General features: G+C 38.7%; 1 protein-coding gene across 2 annotated transcripts in view; it reads right to left on the bottom strand.

The window, feature by feature from the left end:
- Positions 1-4,954: 4,954 nt before the first annotated feature.
- The window catches only part of LOC116440115 (E3 SUMO-protein ligase RanBP2-like), a 34,338-nt gene continuing 20,176 nt past the window's right edge, over positions 4,955-19,116 (bottom strand). Inside the window, exons 21-30 of one of the 2 annotated variants that reach the window (XM_032100453.1) lie at positions 18,857-18,934; positions 14,057-14,224; positions 12,618-12,710; positions 11,570-11,766; positions 10,944-11,172; positions 10,367-10,465; positions 10,032-10,174; positions 8,216-8,489; positions 7,759-8,093; positions 4,955-5,532 (exon numbers count right to left, since the gene is read on the bottom strand). In XM_032100453.1, coding sequence (XP_031956344.1) covers positions 5,227-5,532; positions 7,759-8,093; positions 8,216-8,489; positions 10,032-10,174; positions 10,367-10,465; positions 10,944-11,172; positions 11,570-11,766; positions 12,618-12,710; positions 14,057-14,224; positions 18,857-18,934 — 1,922 coding nt within the window. In that variant the 3' untranslated portion in view covers positions 4,955-5,226. The remainder of the gene's footprint in view (positions 5,533-7,758; positions 8,094-8,215; positions 8,490-10,031; positions 10,175-10,366; positions 10,466-10,943; positions 11,173-11,569; positions 11,767-12,617; positions 12,711-14,056; positions 14,225-18,856; positions 18,935-19,116) is intronic. The other variant, XM_032100454.1, reaches the window with a different exon arrangement.

The following is a 19,116-nucleotide window of genomic DNA, read 5'->3' as shown; positions in this document are numbered from 1 at the left end:
TAAATATTTATTACCTGTTTTTGTGTATATAGCTGTATTTTGAATTGCATCAGTTTCAGAGCAAATAATGCCTTTTTCTTCTACTTCTAGACCACTTGAATCACAAAAAGAATCTTGCTCATCATCAAAACTAAAAGTACAGAAGAGCAGTAACTTTAAATTACTCAATTCCTTTCTAACATGCTATATAACAGAGCACTGAAAGAAGTCTGCATAAAAAGGCAAACATTGCATAACGTAAGACTTTGATATTTTAGTGATAACAAATAGCAGAGTTAAATCATTGAATGAAAGGCATTATTACTCACAAGCCTCAACCACAGCAATTACATGTTGCTGACTTAAAAGTTGTTACAATAACCAGGCTTTTCATGCTGCAAGCACATGTAAGCAACAGGTAAAACCAACACTCTTCTCTCACCACAAACCACCAAATCCCTGGAGAATAAGAAATACAACCCCCCCTTTTTAAATTATATTTTTCCTGTTTGGTGTAAAATAGCCCTTAAAAGAGATTTCTTGGCTGTTAGAATTGAATTATCTCTAAATAAACGTAAATCTGTTTATCAGTCTGGGCTATTTACTTTTCTCCTAGTTCATTTTTTTATCACCTAGTTCAGTTTATGTCATTCTTGTATCCCCTTAGCAATTCCAACATATATAGATTAGAAGTAGAAAGTGAAACAATATTCCTCATAAAAATCAGCATCTTCATTATCTCATAAATTGGCCACAAACAATTCTTTACTTAACAAGAAAACAAGAAACTTAAAACAAGTTTTGCACAGTCCAAATACATTGTTTACTCATGGTTAATCTGGATTATGAGAGAAAATAAATAATAAAGGAGAACTAAAAATACCTACCAATCCCTGTCTTTCAAGCTTTTTTGGAAATCACTAGATCTGATGCAGTTCTCTCTTCCAGTTTCAGTAAATTCTGACTCTAAAGAACAATTTGATAAAGAAATAGCTGCATTTTTCAGTGAGCTGTTAGTGTCACCTGAAATACATAAAGTTGCAAAAATTTTATTTTGCATTTGAGAAGTTGACATTAAGATATCAACAGGGACTTAGCAGAAGTGCTTTCCATGTAGTCATGTAGGTTTAAGAACCAAAACCACCACTGATGCAGCCTGATGAATTATGAAATTAATTATAAAAACTTAAACCACAGTAATAATTATTTAGATTTCACACCAGATTTGTCTTTCTGAAATTTTAGGGCTTGTCTGCACATAGAAATTTTTCTGTAACTGAAGTCTGATAAATACATTGTTTTAGCCTGCTGTCCCCATGCACCAGTTTCAGAAAGAGCCCAAATACATTCTAAATATTAAACATTTATTTATCTTTAAATTACAGCCAAATACATGCATCATGAGGTGGACTGCTACCAACTAATTCAAGCAGGACTTAAACACAAACAGGCTGTGAACCATTGCTCCAAAACATCCTTTGTGCTCTTTACTTGTTAACATTCCCAGGCTGGCTCCCAGGTATCACACCCCCCGATCAAGATTACCTACCTATTTAAAATGACAAAGTACAAAACCACTTTAAAAAAATTTAGGAACAATACAGCTTTAGTATATATTTCTGCTGCAAAAGATATTAAAGCACCATTGCTTGCTATTACCTTTGTAAACAAGGGAACTTCTGCTTTTATATTTGGTATGCAATGCTCCTGAGAGGCAATCCTACAAGAAAGCACAAAACCACAGCACTCTAGTCAGACTTTTCAGGGAAAAAGCGTGTTACAACTTACTAGTTTAACAGTTACAACCTTGTGACAGAATTCTTACTACAATGGCTGGCTTTGAAAAGGGAAGTGGTTTTTTTTAATACATAAATGTAAATGATCCTCCTATTAATATAAAGAGGTAAATCTATTCCCTACAGTCTAATTAGAAAATACTCATAGTGTTATACGTTAGAATATTTGAGAAACTATAAAGCACTATGCAGACAGTAACATAAAATAAAGGCATGAAAGTAGAATTAGGTAATCATGGAAACAGTGCCATCTAACTTCATATCTAGGCTTTTTATGCCAAAGTTTCCTGCTCTACTTTTTCTTACTAATTTATGAATACATACTAAAAAAGTGAATGACAGAAATTTTAGGCTACAAACAAAATCAATTAAATGTACATTACAAAATATCAGATTCAAGGCAGCTCTCATGATCTTACTTGTTTCACTGCATCTCTCTGCTATGCTCTAAATCCAGTGATAAACTGCTGTATTTTCCTGCACTTGAATGACCATTTTTTAATGAAATGACAAAGCACACCAACACGTGTAACATTTTCTTCCTTGCAAGCATTAAAATCTCAGTGACAGTCTTTTAAAAGTAAGTTTTAAAAATTACTTTTCCTTAAAGAACAGTTCTGTAATTCAAAGCAGAATATCCCCTGAGAAAAATTATCCATAGAATCTAGAACTCCATCAAATGCTATCCAAGTTGCAAATCCTTCTGCAGGAACTAAAGGCACATACAGCCTGATTTTAGCTGGTAAAAAACTCAAATCTTCACATCACATTTGGGACAGTTCCTGATCCTAAAATGGCAAGGCACTTTTCCTAAGAGAAAAAAGGCTGGGTTTTGTATTCATTTGATGACTCTCAGGACCAACTCAGTAACCCAACCCAACTCAAAGTATCTAACTCAAACCCACTTTCAATCTCTCCCAATCTCTGGTTGCTCATGGGTATTTTTCCACCGTATGACTTCCCTCGCAGCATGATTTTGAACACTTAAGGTCTGTTATCCCCTGGACACACTGGAAGCATTTGACCCAGGAAGTACGGATGCATGGAAACAACTGCAAAAATTTGCTTCAGTGAAAGAAAAACATTTCAGGCAAAATAAAGGTGCCTGGCCAGGAAATACTCCTTCTACTAAGTATCAAAGGCTTTTGAAACACCAGCATGAGGGGGAGGGGTCTTTGCTGCTGGATTTTTAGGCAGATCAGTTTTCCAATCCACTGTGTAGACCCATAAATACTTGTCAGCACAAGTAATAGAAAGAGAGGAACCACAATACAGTTCCTTCATTCATATGAGTGGAAAGAACCTGACCTTCTCTGGTGTAAAACAACATTACTATACCTTGGCAAGGGAATGATACCCATCATAATTAACTGTCTGGTCATTGCAGCAGTCTCTAATGGGCCATGGGTTTGATTTCTGATTGACAAGATACAGAACAATTTCCTGCTCTCTGACAAGAGCTAATCGATAACCTTTACAAAAAAAAAAAAAAAAAAAAAAAAAAATCACAAACACACCTAAGTAAGGCTGTCAATTACTGTGGCAAAAAAAAGATAAGAAAGAAAAGAGTTATCCTATTATATATATTTCATACAAGCTTAGTATACTCCTACGAGGATTCACATATTTTCTCACTCAACTGGCAGGCACCAGGTCTTAGGCAAAAACTAAATGCTAAACTGTGTCTTGGTACCGCATAGGATCTAGAATTGCAATATCTAGGGAAATCTCCCGCTCAGAGAAGGATGACTCTTCAGCATTTCTACTCTACAGCAATCGGAGCACGGGGACAGGGAGGAGCAGCAAGAACACGTAACCTCCACAAGTCTGTTTAAACCCCACTTTTGTCTCGCACTGCCCGGGTACGCAACAGCACGGCGCTCACAATGAACCCCGAGGGAGAGGACAGACCCCCCACCCTGCGTCTCCTTCAAACACTGCAGGAACGCGGCGAGGAGGAAATGGCTTTTCTGTGCCGCCTCCTCCTCCCGCAGGCCGCCCGCCCCGGCCCCGTCTCACCCCCGCCGGCCCCCGCGGGCAGCGCCCCTGCAGCCCCCGGGCGGAGCGGCCGCGGCCGAGGCCGGGCCCGGGGCCCGCCATGGCGGCACCGCCGGCGCTCGAACCAACCGCCACGGCCCGCGCCGGCGCACTCGGGGCCGCGGCAGCGCCGGCCGGGGCGGGCAGGGCAGGGCAGGGGCCGGGCCGGGGGAGCCGCCGCATTGGGCCCGGCGGGGCGGGCGCACAACAACCACCACCGCTCACCGCTCCTCTCCGCCCCCGGCACAGCGCGGCCTGAGAGCATCGCGGCCAACCCACGACCGAACACCGCCCTGGCAGCTGGACCACTCAGTGCCACCTCCTTCAACAGTTCCAACGACGGTGATTCCAACACGGCCAATGTCCAATCACTCTTTCTGGGAAGAAATACCTCCTACCTAAACCTCCCCTGGCACACCGTAAGTCTACGTCCTCTTGGCCTGTCGCTGGGTGGCTGAGAGGCCGAACGAGCCCTAGCTCCAGGCTCCTTTGAGTGGGTGTAGAGAGGGGTAAGGTCCCCGAGGACACCTGAAGACATACTACTGCCATCCTTTAAAAATAAATAAATAAACCCCCAAATAAAGCTAAGTTAAATGCATGGTGCCAACACAGAGCTGTAGAGTATCAGTTTAAATAAACCCCACATTCACCCATGCATACTCACTCTTGGGAGGCAAAGTTGTAAAAGGTACAAGCATACTGGCATACACAAGCTAGAGCCTGCAGCGAGGTCAGAGAAGTTGGCCACAGCTAATAAAATACTTAAAGTATGTCAGGTAAAATCCCAATGTTATGTAGATGTTTTTTCATTAAGCCAAGATTTTTAGAAATAAAAGTTTAAGTACAAAAAAAAAAAAAAGTTGGCATACTGCTCTAGCAAAACATTGATCAACCATTTAAAAACTGTGCTCTCGCTTTCAAATACTGAGGTGATATTCAGAGACTCCAGACAGAACAAACCAGCATCCACCTGGCTCAGCCTGCTTTCTGTACACTGAAATACCCATTAACTTTCAAAGGCCTTCAGAGTACAGTCCAGCAACTTGCATCTACAGTCTGCACATTCAAAAGAGCTTCATGAGAGCAAGAACCAAGTTATACAAGTTACTTTCTTTTAAACAAACCAAAGTGAAGACAAGACATTTATTTTAACAAGACTAGGATTTAATTTTTAAAATTTGACACTTGATACAAATATGTCAGGATAACACAAATACACCTGAAATATGCCAGTGCCTGAACTTTATTTACCATGCAAAAAAATCAATTAGAACACATAAAAAATTCAACTATAACCTGTAATTTTACATTTATACATCAGAAGTGTCCATTTTAAGAAGTTGAAATAATTAGTCAATAACATCTAAGTACTGATTTATACTGCTAGGACATTTGTATACTCAAAGAAATAATTCTATATTTGCCCACAGTCTGTAATGACAATTCTTCCATTTACTAGCCCTTTAGGAGAACCAAAGGATTCCATCTTTTTCACTACATCCATTCCATCTTTCACAAACCCAAATACCACGTGCTTGAAGTCCAGGTGTTCTGCTTTTTTAAGTGTTATGAAGAACTGAGAATTATTTGTATCCCTGCCCTTATTTGCCATTGACAACAATCCAGGACCAGTGTGTTTCACTTCAAAATTCTCATCTTCAAATGCTGTTCCATAAATTGACCGTCCACCTGTTCCATCATGGTTAGTTATATCTCCTCCCTATAAAAAAAAAAGCACAGCATTAACTGACAAGTCCCAAAACATAACCCAAAAATTGTATTTCCTTTCAACAGTAAAGACTTAGTTTTGGAAGAACTCCTTTTTCATTTTCACAAGTATCAATATCTACTTAGATGTAGGGCTTCCCAGCTTCAGCAGGTTTGTTCATGGCAAGGGAAGCTGTAAGTAGAAGGTTTATCCCTTATTCCGAACACAGCATTTTATCTTCCTGCTCCCCATGGTGACATTCCTCTAGGCCTGTCTTTCTCTGCATCACTTGGCCCTGGAAGCAGCCTGGACCTGCATTATCTCATTGAAGGCCTGTCCTTGCTTAGTCCCCACAGACACAGAATTAATCACCTAAAAAAGGTAAACATAGCAGTGACCAGTAATTCCATACAGCTTTTGCCACATTACTGGTTGAGCAGCATGGTGTGTTTTTTATCCTTCTGGAAGGCAGCAAATTTCTGGTTCCTGATAACTTGAGTATACACATAAAAGTGACAGTGTAAATTGTATCTGAAAGACAGCCTTAGTTCTCATTGAAGAGCTTCTCACTGTACCAAAAGAAAGTTCAGGCAAAGCAGAGCAAACTTAAAATATACTCATTTAAATGTGACAAACTTTGTCAAGGCACACATGGTGCAGTTAACTGCTTTAAAGAAAGTCTGCTCCTTATAGAATGCAGAATACCCTGAAATAAGCTTAAACCCTAAAGTTTATCAGAAAGTTAACAAATGAGCCATAAAGTGCATACTTCAGACATACAGAGATAGCTAATCAAAAGACATGCTAATATTTTATTCTGGTGACAAGTCATTCATATACTATCACAGAATGGTTTACATTGGAAAGGATGACCTTAAAGATCATCTAGTTCCAACTCCCCTGCCATGGGCAGGGACACCTAGAACTAGGACCAGGTTGCTCAGAGCTCCATCCAGCCTGGCCTAGAACACTGACAGGGATAGGGCATCTACAGCTTCTCTGGGCAATTTGTTCCAGTGTTTTACCACCCTCACAGCAAACAACTTTCTCCTAACATCTAGTCTAAACCTACTCTCTTTTACTTAGAAGCCATTCCCCCCTCTGTCCTGTCACTACATGCTCTTGTAAAAGGCTTCTCGCCATCTTTCTTGCAGGATCCCTTCAGGATCTGGAATGACACCATTGTATCTATCACCTCTAAGCTTTCTCTTTTCCAGGCTGAACAAACTCAATTATCTTAGTCTCTCCTCACAAGGACCAGTGCTCCAACCTTCTTAAAAGTCTTGACCCTCCTCTGGACTTGCTCCAATGGGCTGATGTCCTTCCTATTACTTTTGCATATTATTTTCCTATATTACTGTATACATCTGGGCATATAGAGGTCATCTACATCCCTCATCTTCAGGGATGTAGTGACATGCAGATCATTAGCACAGCATGTACTGAAGTTGGTTCATTTTGCCTGATACAAGTTACTAAAACTCAATGAACTATTGATGAGAATTTTAAGAAAGGAAAGGTCTATCTGAGATATGATCTATCTCCTAAGCCTTCAGCACTTATGAAGAACTTGCCAGTGCTACCAAATGCACACAGAGGTTTAAAACCAACGCTGTCTAACCTAGGGTTACAGAGGTACTGCAGGTTGATACTCTCAGCACAAAACTTGATGTTTTAGGCAACAGGCCACTGCGTGTTAGTTGGGATCTAGAAGCCTTGTTTTAGATTGAAACCTAACGTCTACACTACCTGGAATATCACTTTTGAAGTGCACATTATCTGAAATAAAAAGTGTACTTTCAAGTCTAAGAGAAGTCTGGAAAGTAAGTGTTCTTAATAGGTGAGCATACAGAGTTCTTCTCTGGAGAGAGAGAAGAATGAATGGTAGTTTTGGGAAAGCCTACCTTCCTTGGTGTTCCTGTTCAGCAACAGGCCCCTAGTCTATTGTAAGAGGACTCCACTCTCCCTCCATTTTTTCTTCCACACTGACGTAACAGCACTAGGAAACACTGAATCATAAAGCCACTGGCAAACATAGGTGAAAAGCATCCATCTTAGGGTAGCACATGCTGCTTGCACCATTTCTCATCTTGTAGAGAAACAACAGATGAGACTATCCTGCACAGCGGATCCATGCTGCCAACAAGAATGTGCTATTCTGTGTAAGTCCTTTTTTGAAGGGCCACTGTTAGTCAAGATGCATCTCATCTCAGTGAAGCGTCTTCCTTTTATGCTTACCTGACATATGAAGTCTGTGACTATTCTGTGAAAGCGAGAGTTCTTGAATCCAAATCCTTTCTCTCCTGTGCACAGGGCTCTGAAATTTTCAGCAGTTCGAGGGACAATATTTGCAAACAGCTCCATGGTTATATGTCCTAAAGGTTCATCATCAGCAGAAACTTCAAAATACACAACAGGGTTGGTGTCCTTTGACAATCCTGCTGCCAGAGACAAGTGCCCCTTCTGCAGTTCTGACAAGCTAAGCTGGCATTGTTCAAACATCCTCTTGAAAGAGTTGGCCATTTCTTGGCTTTTAAATCTGACTGCAAATTGCTCTACTTTTACTTCACCATCTGAAAATAAATCCAAGAAGAAGGTTTGTTTAGCTTCATCTTGTAATAATCTCCAGGAAAAATCAGAACCACAGAAACTACAGACTACATAGAAAAAACGAAGACCACCTGAAAAAACTCACCAGCATAATCTGTGGCTGTCCAAATGAAAGCATTGTTTGATGTATCAGAGGGCACTAAGTTCATTTCTTTGGTGATAACATGGTTTGCACAGACTTTAAGAACTTGGTCTCTTCTCATTAGGACTCTATAGTATTTCTTCTGTGTATGGAAGAGGATCTTGATCTCTCCAACACCACGTTCCTTCCACTGAGTAACATCCCTGTCCCATCTGTAAAGTTTTGCCCTCTCCTTGAAGAGAATTTCTTCATCTTCTTCTCCAGATTTTACTTCCACCTAAAAAAACCAGCACAGTAGACATCTGTAATTTCCTAGAGAGATATTAAATAGTCATTACACATACTTATGAAGATTCTGACATATTACAGTGGAAAAGTATTCAGTGTGTTCATTTCTCCAACACTCCATTCATCACACCAAAATAGGAAAAACATTTTCAGAATTTAAAAGCCCAAGAAATCCCACTATTGGAAATCAATTACAGCACAGCAATACTCCTTCACCATACTACATGTAGCTCTGGCGGGTGTTTGTCAGTTTTGCTTTGGGAGTGGTTTGGTTGGTTGGGTTTTGGTGGGATTTTCTTTTTTGAGTGGGTTGGTTTTTTTTTCTTTTAACAAAACCCCAAGACTTTATCAAGTGCTCAAGTTTCCCAAGTTTCATGTTTGTTGAATGACGTGCATACAGAAGTGAAGACGAAGTATTGTAATCATTCCAGGAGTTACCTTCAGCACTTAGTTAAAGAATATGATACTTGCATTTGAACAGAATAAACACTAAGTATACAAAACTGAGGCCTGACAGCTGTATCTCCACCTCACTTTATGTATGCATTTACTGGCCTCTGATCTCCTTTAGTTAACACCTCTCCAAAGATATTGAACACTTGAGAGCTGGAGAAATATGTGACAAAAAACTTTGTGAAATTGAAAAAGGGAAGCAGGGAAGAAAAACATCACAGAAGTCATAATAGGACACACATTAATAGGACACATTTTGAAGAAGGAAGTTGAAGGCATGTTACAAAATAGATCAGACTAGGTGTTCAAATTAAAGGACACCACATACTGTTCCCTTTGTGCTCTATTTGCCTTGCTTGATAATTTTACTAATCTACAGTTAAATTTTATTACTTCTAGAAAGGTCAGAAAATAGCACTATATCATCAAAAGAGTCTGAAATGATTACTAGGCTAAAAACCAAATCAAGATATGAATAACTATGTGACATCTCACTCAGTAAGTTGTAAGGCTACCTTCAAAGTTGAAGGTTCTCCTACTTCTGGAAAAATAATTTATTTTTAAACTAACGAAGTTAGTTCCCTTAGTCTTCAGGTGATGTTAATTGTACATCTTTTTCTTTAGTGATTCTAGAAATCTCTTGCCTAGCTTAGAGTAAAAATTCTTAGCTGGCATGGCTTTCACAGAACTGAATCTACAAGTCACTGATACAAAGCCATAGCTGAGTTGCACAGGTACTAGCAGTTATCCAGCTACCCTTCCCAATTTTCAGCTGTGCTATATAAATGCTTTAGGTTTTACAAACTATGTGTACAAATTTGCATCCTGACCAATTCTCAGTCAAGTCATAAAGAAATCAGTGTTGAAGATTTTAACTGAGGCACGAGCCAACTCCCCAGGGCTATGCTGTACTAGGATTTAAAACAAGACATGTTTCAACAGAGTCAATTGTAAGACATGCAGAACAAGGCACAACAACACAGAAAGCCAAGTTAGGTAAGCAAAACATATTTTAAATTTGCTGTATTAGCAGCCATGCTTATCTTAACATTGTTTTATATTCCAGAAGTCATCTTACCTCTGGTAAGGACACAATTGGCTCAAAATGGATATCATCACTGTGGACTACCTCATCATCACTACCACCTTCATCTTCATCTGCTTTACGGGTGGTATCTCCAAACACAGTTGCTCCTGTATTTGCCCATTTGAAGTTTTTATCTACAATTAAGAGAGTTAAAGTTTAAACTCTGTGTAGTTTTTTTTCCTTCCTGACAAAAACCTCACAAAAAATGGTTGTTTCTACTGATCAGCAGAAATTTGTAATCATACGATACAACTTTTGCACAAAGGTTATATCGTATGAAGCAGAAGTCCAGCTGAGGTCTGTCTCAAGAGACTAGTTGAACTCACCTTTTGAGCCAAAAGCAAAGTCTTCAGAACTTTTGGATGCCAGATCTGCAAATGACAGGCCTGCAGTATTGCCAAAACCAAATGAGATGATTCTGTTTTCTATCAAATAAAAAGAGGAAAGTAAAAGATTTTTCTCTACCTTCTTAAAGAAAATGCATTTCTGTAGTGACAAGAATAAACTGGAGAACTGCCTACTGCATTTTTTCCCTTCCAATAAATTTAAAGTTTGAATGACACTTGTCATAATGACCATCTATTATGGTTTTAAAAAAGGCCCCAAGACTGTGTGAGTTTTAGCATACTACTTCTATACAGATCCACAGAGTAAGTATTCATATGGTATTTAACAGTAAACTAATGAAAGTACCTCATACGTAAATTACACAATAGACTCTAGCATTGTTTTGTCATGAATTTGAACTTAAATTTCATATATACACATTTTTACCAGACTGGTACCTATGTTTCTAATTCAGTACTGGTACTACTACTCCCCAAGACAGCAACTATAGATAAAATGATCTACAGAAAAGCATAGTTTCCTACAAAAAAACCTCAGAGTATACCCCAACCTTACCTTGCGTTGACTCTGAACCATCTGAATCATTCTTTCTAGTTGACAAATCTACAGGTTTGTCTTCAGCTCGTGATGAAGTCTGTGATACTTGCACAGTTTCTGTGGTGGAATGTGGTTCCTCACTGCTAGTATCTGACTGGACAAGTACTGTCACCTTATCTTTTGATGGAGCAGGTATTTCTTCCTTACTGGTACAAACTAAGTCACTTGAGCTTGCAAATTCATTCTCCTGCAATTAATAAAAAAAGTAATGTAATAGACAAATAAGTTACAAGACCTTAGGACCCAAACCTCCTCTCTAGGAGACTAAGAACAGTCCTTGTAGAAAAATAAAGAACACCAAGAAAAGTTGTTGTAAGCTTTCTGAAGTTTTTCATTACAGTTAACACATAAAGATGTTAACTTGACAAGAGACCGAAGTAGCCTGTTTTCAAAAAAATACTATTATTTCCTGAAATCAAATCTCCTGTTCCAGTGTTGGCAGAGACTTGAGGCACAGCTACAAAAAAACTCAAATAATTTTTCCCCACTGGATGTTTTAGTTCCACAACTGTACTGTCTCACACATATATGAAGTAATTGTACAAGTTTAATAACAAGAAGTTCAGTAAAGATTTAGATCTTACTTTCATTTCTTGATTTTTAGCTTCTGACTTTAAGTCTTCCAGACTGTCACCTTCAATATCAGTGCTGACACCACAAACAGATGTAGAAGGAACCTGCAAAGCTTTTGTTTCAGCTTTCTCCTCAGGAGCTGGTTTCTTTTCCCAAGTAGAAGCACATTCTATTTCATTGTTGGATTCACCTTTTCCTACAAGGCCTACTGTAAAGAATTAATGAAAAATAACTGTGAAGGCAGCTAAATACTGAAATAATTTTTGGCCCCTACATTGTAAATTAACCTCATAATAGATCAACTTGAAGACAGACTCCAAGAGTTTCACAGACAGCATTACTCTTTAAATAGTGGAAGTGAACTGTCCTAACTTGGGGTGACTAGAATTGAAAATACAACATGCATGGTTTTTTTACTGCTAACAGGGAATTTCCATGCAATGATGAAGAGTTTCATCGTGGAGCTGCCACTACTACTAAGTTCCTTCAGTATCTCCTCGTATTTCAGACAGCTCAATCCTTCTAGCCTATATCCTCAAAAAACCCCCAAACTTTACTTCTAGAAGTACCTACCCAGACTTCAAGTTATGCAACACTGAAGTCTGAGGCACAGTCATACACACATAAGCAAGTCATCTGCACCTGTAATTTTAGTACAGAGACCAAATAGGTTTTTTTTAAGGTTGACCAACACTAACTCACAAGCTTAAATTGAGTAACTGCAGAAGCAGCAAGTATTCAAAGATATAGACAACTTTCTCTTGAGCAGTATCATGCTAAGCTGAATTTTGCATATTCAGAGGGAGCTCAAGATAGGAAGAGACTTCAATGCTCTTGTTTAGAGATCACCTGGAATGTACATTTCCCTTTCAGGTACCCCTTTACTGCTAACAGTTTAACACACTGAGCTTATTTGAGATGCAGCTTTTCTGCACCCAGCATCTGTGCTTCTAAAAACCGTTCCAGGAAACAAAATTAAGCTCTGCCCATGTGACCTTCAGATTCAGAGTTTATGTTTTAGCACATGAAGCACAATAATTAAAGTTTCTTAAGACATACCTTTTACAGAACCTTGCCCTTTCTTCTTCTCTTCTGAATCACTGGGATAGAGTCTTCCATTAAGTTTCTTAACGGCTGTTTCATAGTCTTCATCTTAAGTACAGGAAACAAGAGTAAGTTCTCAGGCACACTCTAGGTCAGAAAAGTCTGCTAAGCTCTTCCAACTCACAAGGCTAGCAAGCATACATAGTTTTTGCTTATGTTTTAAGAGTTACACAAGTCAACAAGTAAGCTTTCACTTCTAGTTTTGCTTACATGTGCTCCAGTGTGCTGATAACACTTTTTCTCAGCCCAGATTGCTATAGATACGTGGCACAGGTTTTGACTGAGTGATTTTAGTAAGAGGACCACTAAACAGATTTGGGAAAGAAGACTGAAGATTTTTTTACATAAAAACTTGCAAGCTCAGGTATTTGTGGGAGGGGGCCTGTCTTCTCCCATTTTCTGTTAAATACAGTGTTTCAGAACTTCCATTTAAAGTATTTGCTGCTGAATAAATCAATCAACCAATTTTAATTGCATGCAATAAGGTTTGACATAAAATAAGTTTAGTTATAGTACTAGCAATTTTCTTTAAAAGAAAAAAAACTCATTAGTATAGCATTCAGGGAACCTAAGATTGTTTTTAATAAAGACTGCCTTGTATTTGTAACAAAATACTTAAAGCAAGTCACTTGCTCAAGTACCTGATTATTTAGTCTTGCCTAACCACCTGCCTTGGTAATGATGTCAACACCCGTAATACACCAGACAAATATCCTTAGTCACCCCTGGGCCTCCACTGTACTATTCTGTTTTGCAGACTTGAGCGTAAGTCTTTGGCCATAAGAACATTGACAGCATTACTTCCCATTGGCCCAAACAAAAATATTTGAGTGCTAACTGAGTATCTCAAGTTGGAAGGGACCCATAAGCCTCACCAACTGCAGCTTCCTGCTCCTTGCAGGAGTACCTAAAACCAAGCCGTATGACTGAGTGCATCACCCAGATGTTGCTTGACCTCTGACAGGCTTGTTGCTCCAACTACTGTCCTGGGGAGCCTGTTCTAATGTGAACCCTCGCAGTGAAGAACCTTTTCCTAATCTGAACTTTCCCTGACAGCTTCATTCCATTTCCTTGTGTCCTACAGTAGAACAGCAGAGAGAGGAGATCAGCACTGCCTCCTCTGCTGATGCCCTTGAGGAAGTTGCGGACTGTGACGAGGTCACGCCTCAGCCTTGTCCTCTCCCAGCTGAACAAACCAAGTGACCTCAGCCAATACTCCCGAGTCTGGCACTCAAGGCCATTCACTTTGGTCACCCTCCAACAGTCTGATGTTCTTCTTACACACAAGAATCCAAAACTGCACACAGTGCTCAAACTGCAGCTGCATCAGTGCAGTGTATTACACCCTTTCCCCACAAAAAGGAAGTACAAATACAAACTTTGGCATTCCTTACCATCATCCTCATCACTCACATATCCAGGCTTATTCTTGTAACAGAAGAATGTTGAAGGGAGCTTGAGGAAGTCAGCAAGAGCTCTCTGTTCAGGGGTAGGTGTTAACTCGTAAACTATTACGACCTCATCAGACAGAACATCATCCTCTGACATGGTGGTCTTCTCAGCTTTTTTACAGAAATTGAACAAACCATTAAAAGTGAATCATTTCAGAACAGGAAATAACATTAACCCCACATTGTTACGGAACTGAATTAATTCTAAGGGCTACATATTTTCTCTTGATACATAGGAAACAAAAATCAAACTTACAGGATGCTAGGACAGAACAGCAACACTTACATGCTGTTCTACTGCTTTTGGAATTCAAATATTAAAACAAAACATGGCTGCATCTTTGTATTATTAAAAGGATTGTTTAATTAAGTCTTCATGTCAAATAAGAGACAACTAAAGAGAAGCGGTATCAAACAGAGGTAAACAGGCATGCTTCAGGCCTGAAAAAAAGTGAGGTTGTGTACAAAAACCTGTCCAAGCAACTGAACAGAACTCATTTCAGATTACTTATTGGATAGCTGAGCTTTTTATTAGCTAACGTCAATTTACCATTATAGCTCTTGCTGAAACTTTTATTGTTACAAAAGTAAAGTAATTCCACTACCAAACAAAAAATACTGCTTTCAGCATATTTAACTAGCTTTTGCAGCAAGGAAATATCACCATCCATTTTATTATTTAGCTTTCTGTCTTCTCTCTTTCAACATTAACTTGTTCATTCCACCAGTACTAGAAGAGTGCATGATCAGTGCCAAGGTTAAAGCTGAAGGTAGAGCCTAGAGCAAACTGCAGATAAACACATGGCTGTAAGAACAGACAGCTTTGGAAACAAATATTTGTTTATTATGAGAGAATGGAAACAGAGGGAGGATGCAGCAATTTAAACATCAGGCGTGGTTTGGCTGGGGTTCTGCTTGTTTAGGTTTGTTTTGAGAAGGGGAGTTTGGGAATAAAGGTCTAAGAAACAAATCTGTGAACTATTATTAACAATTACCCCATAAGCACATCAATAGCCACAATAGCTGTTTCTAAGAACAAAATGATGGCTTTAGTATCTCAGCCTATTTTCTGTTCTCCAGATTTAGTTAGAAGAATCTGAGGGTGATCACAAAAGCTCACTGTACTTTTCATTAAAAAAAAATAGTTTGTAAATCTGTGCACAGCTAGTCACAGGAAACCTAAATCTCCAGCTAGAAAACAAACTAGTACCCAGTTCCTGAAAAACACAGATTTTTCTGATTACAGAATTTAACTCATCATTGCAAGAGGAGACAAGGACAGAACAGACACATTTACAGACATGTCCTTTGATCCTCTGACACAAATGACACACTAAAATAAGTCTGTTTTTTAAAAGCAGTTTTCTCACAAGTATCTTCCAGATTAAGAGCAGTATAAAGTAAAAGCAAAATCCCAAGTACTGATTCAAACTTACGTATTTTTATAAAGTACTACCCCTGCAGTCTTTGCCCCACCTTTGATTACAAGTTGATCATTTCAGGCATTTATACACCAGAGCTACAAAGTAACTCGCACTCATCACCAGCACACTCCTGTAGACTAATTGTTCTTGCTCAGATTTTTAGATCTCAGTAACTTCTGAGCCTGTAGAAAGCAGATGTAGGATATAATTCTTGAACAGCAAATTTCTAAGTTCATATCATGACTGCAGGCTACAGATGTTTTCATACATCTTCTCAGAATCTTATCCAAAAAACTCACCCTAGCTGATGTAAGGATTAGAACTACATCTAGTACTGTGTTATGAAGATATGCAGATATCCTGCATATTACCATGTGTTTTAATCTTTCAGATTAGTTAAACAAGTGTCTTAATTGGACTAAGTAAATTTGCACCAACTTCACCAGAGGTCTAAATGTAGAGCATTTAGCGCTACAGCAAAAAAACAGCTTTCCTTAGGACTAGAAAATTTTCAAAAATGTATCTTTGAATATTACAAGACACTTCTTCCAAGTCAGTCAGGTAGATGGTAAAAGCATGTGCTTTCTTTAATTTGAGCAGTAGAAATTTAGCCAGAAGCTGTGGCAACAAATACACTGTTCCAGTGTTTTACCACATTCATTGCTCATCAGGCTTGACAGTATTTAAAAAGAGTTATCATGCAGTCTCTTTCCGTTCCCTTTGGGCAAAATAAGAGAAATACATTTAAGGTCACTTCAGATTAGTCAACAGGTAAAGGTCTCCATGAAACTGATCTGTCAAACACTGGAATAATATCCTAGTGTTCCAAACATCTACTCAAAATGATAAAAGACTTCAACAACAAAGACTACTGTTGCAAAGATCTTAAATATATCTTCACAGGCAGCCACAAAACAAAGAGCCATGCATACATACAATGTATTCTGAAAAGACTGCTGGTTTTAGGATAATAGAACTCTCTACTCTGGGTGAAAAAATCCACACAAAACATTGTTAGTATATGGAAGAAACAACATTCAAGACAATATAATGCACAACAGTTCTTTTCAATACTGTACTGTATTTTCACTTTTGTTTGAACTGACATTAAGACTAGGTAGGCCTAAATCTCTCTAGTCACAATACTGATATTTCCTCTCATGCATTGATCAATGATCATGCAATGATGCAATGACCAATATCTTCTGAATAAAAGAGGAAAGCACCAGCTTAAACCCTAAAGCATGTAAGAGCTACAGTAGCCTGCAACTGACATGACAAACTTGTACAGCACTGGTGTGGTTTAAGTCCAAGCTGGCAATTAAGCATCACAGAGATGCTGGCTCACACCCTGTAACCTGGTGGAATGGGGGGGAGAATCAAATGTAAAATTTGTAGGTTGAGATAAGAACAGTTTAGTAATTGAAACAGAAGTGAAATATAATAGTAAATAACGATAATAAAAGGAAAAACTATAACTCAAGGAAAAACAAGTGATGCACAATACAACTGCTGACCAACTGCTGACCACCTGCTGACCAAAGCCAGACTCCATTCCTGCACCCCTACTGGCCCGTCTTCCAGGTAACTCCCCCAGTTTATAAACTGGGCATGATATTCTGTGGTGTGGAATATCCCTTTGGCCACTTTGAGTCACCTGTCCCAGCAAAGCTCCCTCCCAGCATTTATTTGTGTACCTCCTCAATGGCACAGCATGAGAGAAGACAGAGTCCTTGACTTTGGGTAAGCACTGCTTAGCAGCAACCAAAACATCAGTGTGCAATCAGCATTATTCTCACACTGAATCCAAAACCCAGCATTGTACCAGCTACTGAGAAAAAATTAACTTTATCCCAGCCAAAACCAGAACAAGAACTTATACAAAGTTTATGACCAGACCTGAGAAAATGTAAATGCATGGAGGTGCAGAACTACAAGGTTAAATTTCTTCTGAATGTTATTCTAGGGCAACTAAGAAACCATCCCCCAAAAGAGGTTCCCCATGAGTAAGCCTCACATTATAATTGTATAGGGTAGGTTTGAAAACCTAATTTAGAAAGGACTTCTCAAAATCTCTTACTATTAAGTCAGAGCTCAAAGACCAAGAAGTTACACTGAAGACAATTATCAACTGTAAATAAATCACTAAATATATAATCACAACCTAATTATCAGAAAAGTAGAAGTGAAGAACAGTCTTAAATACCAGAAACACTTATTTTGTTTGTTTCTTTAAATATATCCTCCCTGCCATATGCCCCCAACATAAAATCACAATCAATTTGAGGTAGGAAAAGTTCTTGCATGTGTGCATTAGCACAGAATGTTTAATCACTTCACATTACAGACATCATATTATGAAAATAGAACTGAATTGTTAATAAACTCCATCCACAGGGACACTTGGAAAACGCAGAGCAAGTGACTTTAGGTTATGGATACAGGAATTCAGTGTTCAAATAAGAACAGCTTCTTGAATGACAATTTGACATTTTAAAACAACGTAAGACTCTAAATTGGAAGACTGTCTTACGCAGACTGAAAGTTTGTTATTTAAAAATTAATACTTTTAAACCCATGTACGTTGAGCATGCTTACAGCAAGCATACTTGCAAGCAGCACAGGTAGTAACATATAATCAAACTATAAGCTGTAACAGTTTTGTTTACAGGGTCTGGGTGTAAACAAATTGGTTACAAACTGGCAGAAGTTTTCTAACCAGCAACAGTGGGCTTCAGATTATACACGAAGTATAAAGGCATAAGAGGCAGCTAAGGAGGCGGCTCTCACTTTCTGCGCACTTCTCTCTTCTACGCAGCAGTTAATACTGATAATCAGGAAACTGAAGCAAACATTTCCACAGAGGCTAAATACATTCTAGCTCTTTACCAGGTAAGCTGCCTCAAGATCTTCAGGCACATTTCATTGACATGGAGTTAACCACGTCGGGCACTACAAGACATTTTTTGAAAATACCAATGTAATAGCTCTAGAAAAAAGGAATTTAAGAGATCCAGTGTGCATGCTTAGTAAAACTGTGATGGAAGAAGTGCAGGGCACATATCCTCAAAAAATAAGGCAAACAGAAGCCAAAAGCTTAAACAGGGCCATCCATTGTGCTGACTCATGTAAACATACTAAAGGCTAGAGACATTCTTTACAGGACAAACACAGTAGTCAGACACGCAATTTCAAGTACTCTCCTTCAGCATGCATGTTAATTATAAGGACTACTGAGCCAACTGCTTTGACACAGCTGGGTTATTGTCCATGCCTGCTACAGTGATTTTATCACACATTCAGTGCAGTATGTAAATACCTTTACTATCAGGTTGCAAGGAGGATGTGCTTGTCCAAAAGGCCATGGGATTAGATTTAAAAAGGCTAAAATTAAATCCTAAAAAATAAATTGTTGATATATAGATGTTTACCTGGAATTTTAAAAGGATAAAACAGACTTACATATATTCTGCAAGTATTCCATAGTCATATTTCACAGCAGGAAATTTCACCTGTTAATTCTACACAAGTTTATCCAACCCATGTGAATGGACTGCACCTATCATCTTCTGCCACATC

This window comes from Corvus moneduloides, chromosome 2 (assembly GCF_009650955.1).
Source record: "Corvus moneduloides isolate bCorMon1 chromosome 2, bCorMon1.pri, whole genome shotgun sequence".
NCBI lineage: Eukaryota > Metazoa > Chordata > Aves > Passeriformes > Corvidae > Corvus > Corvus moneduloides.
This window is presented reverse-complemented; position numbering and strand designations above follow the sequence as displayed.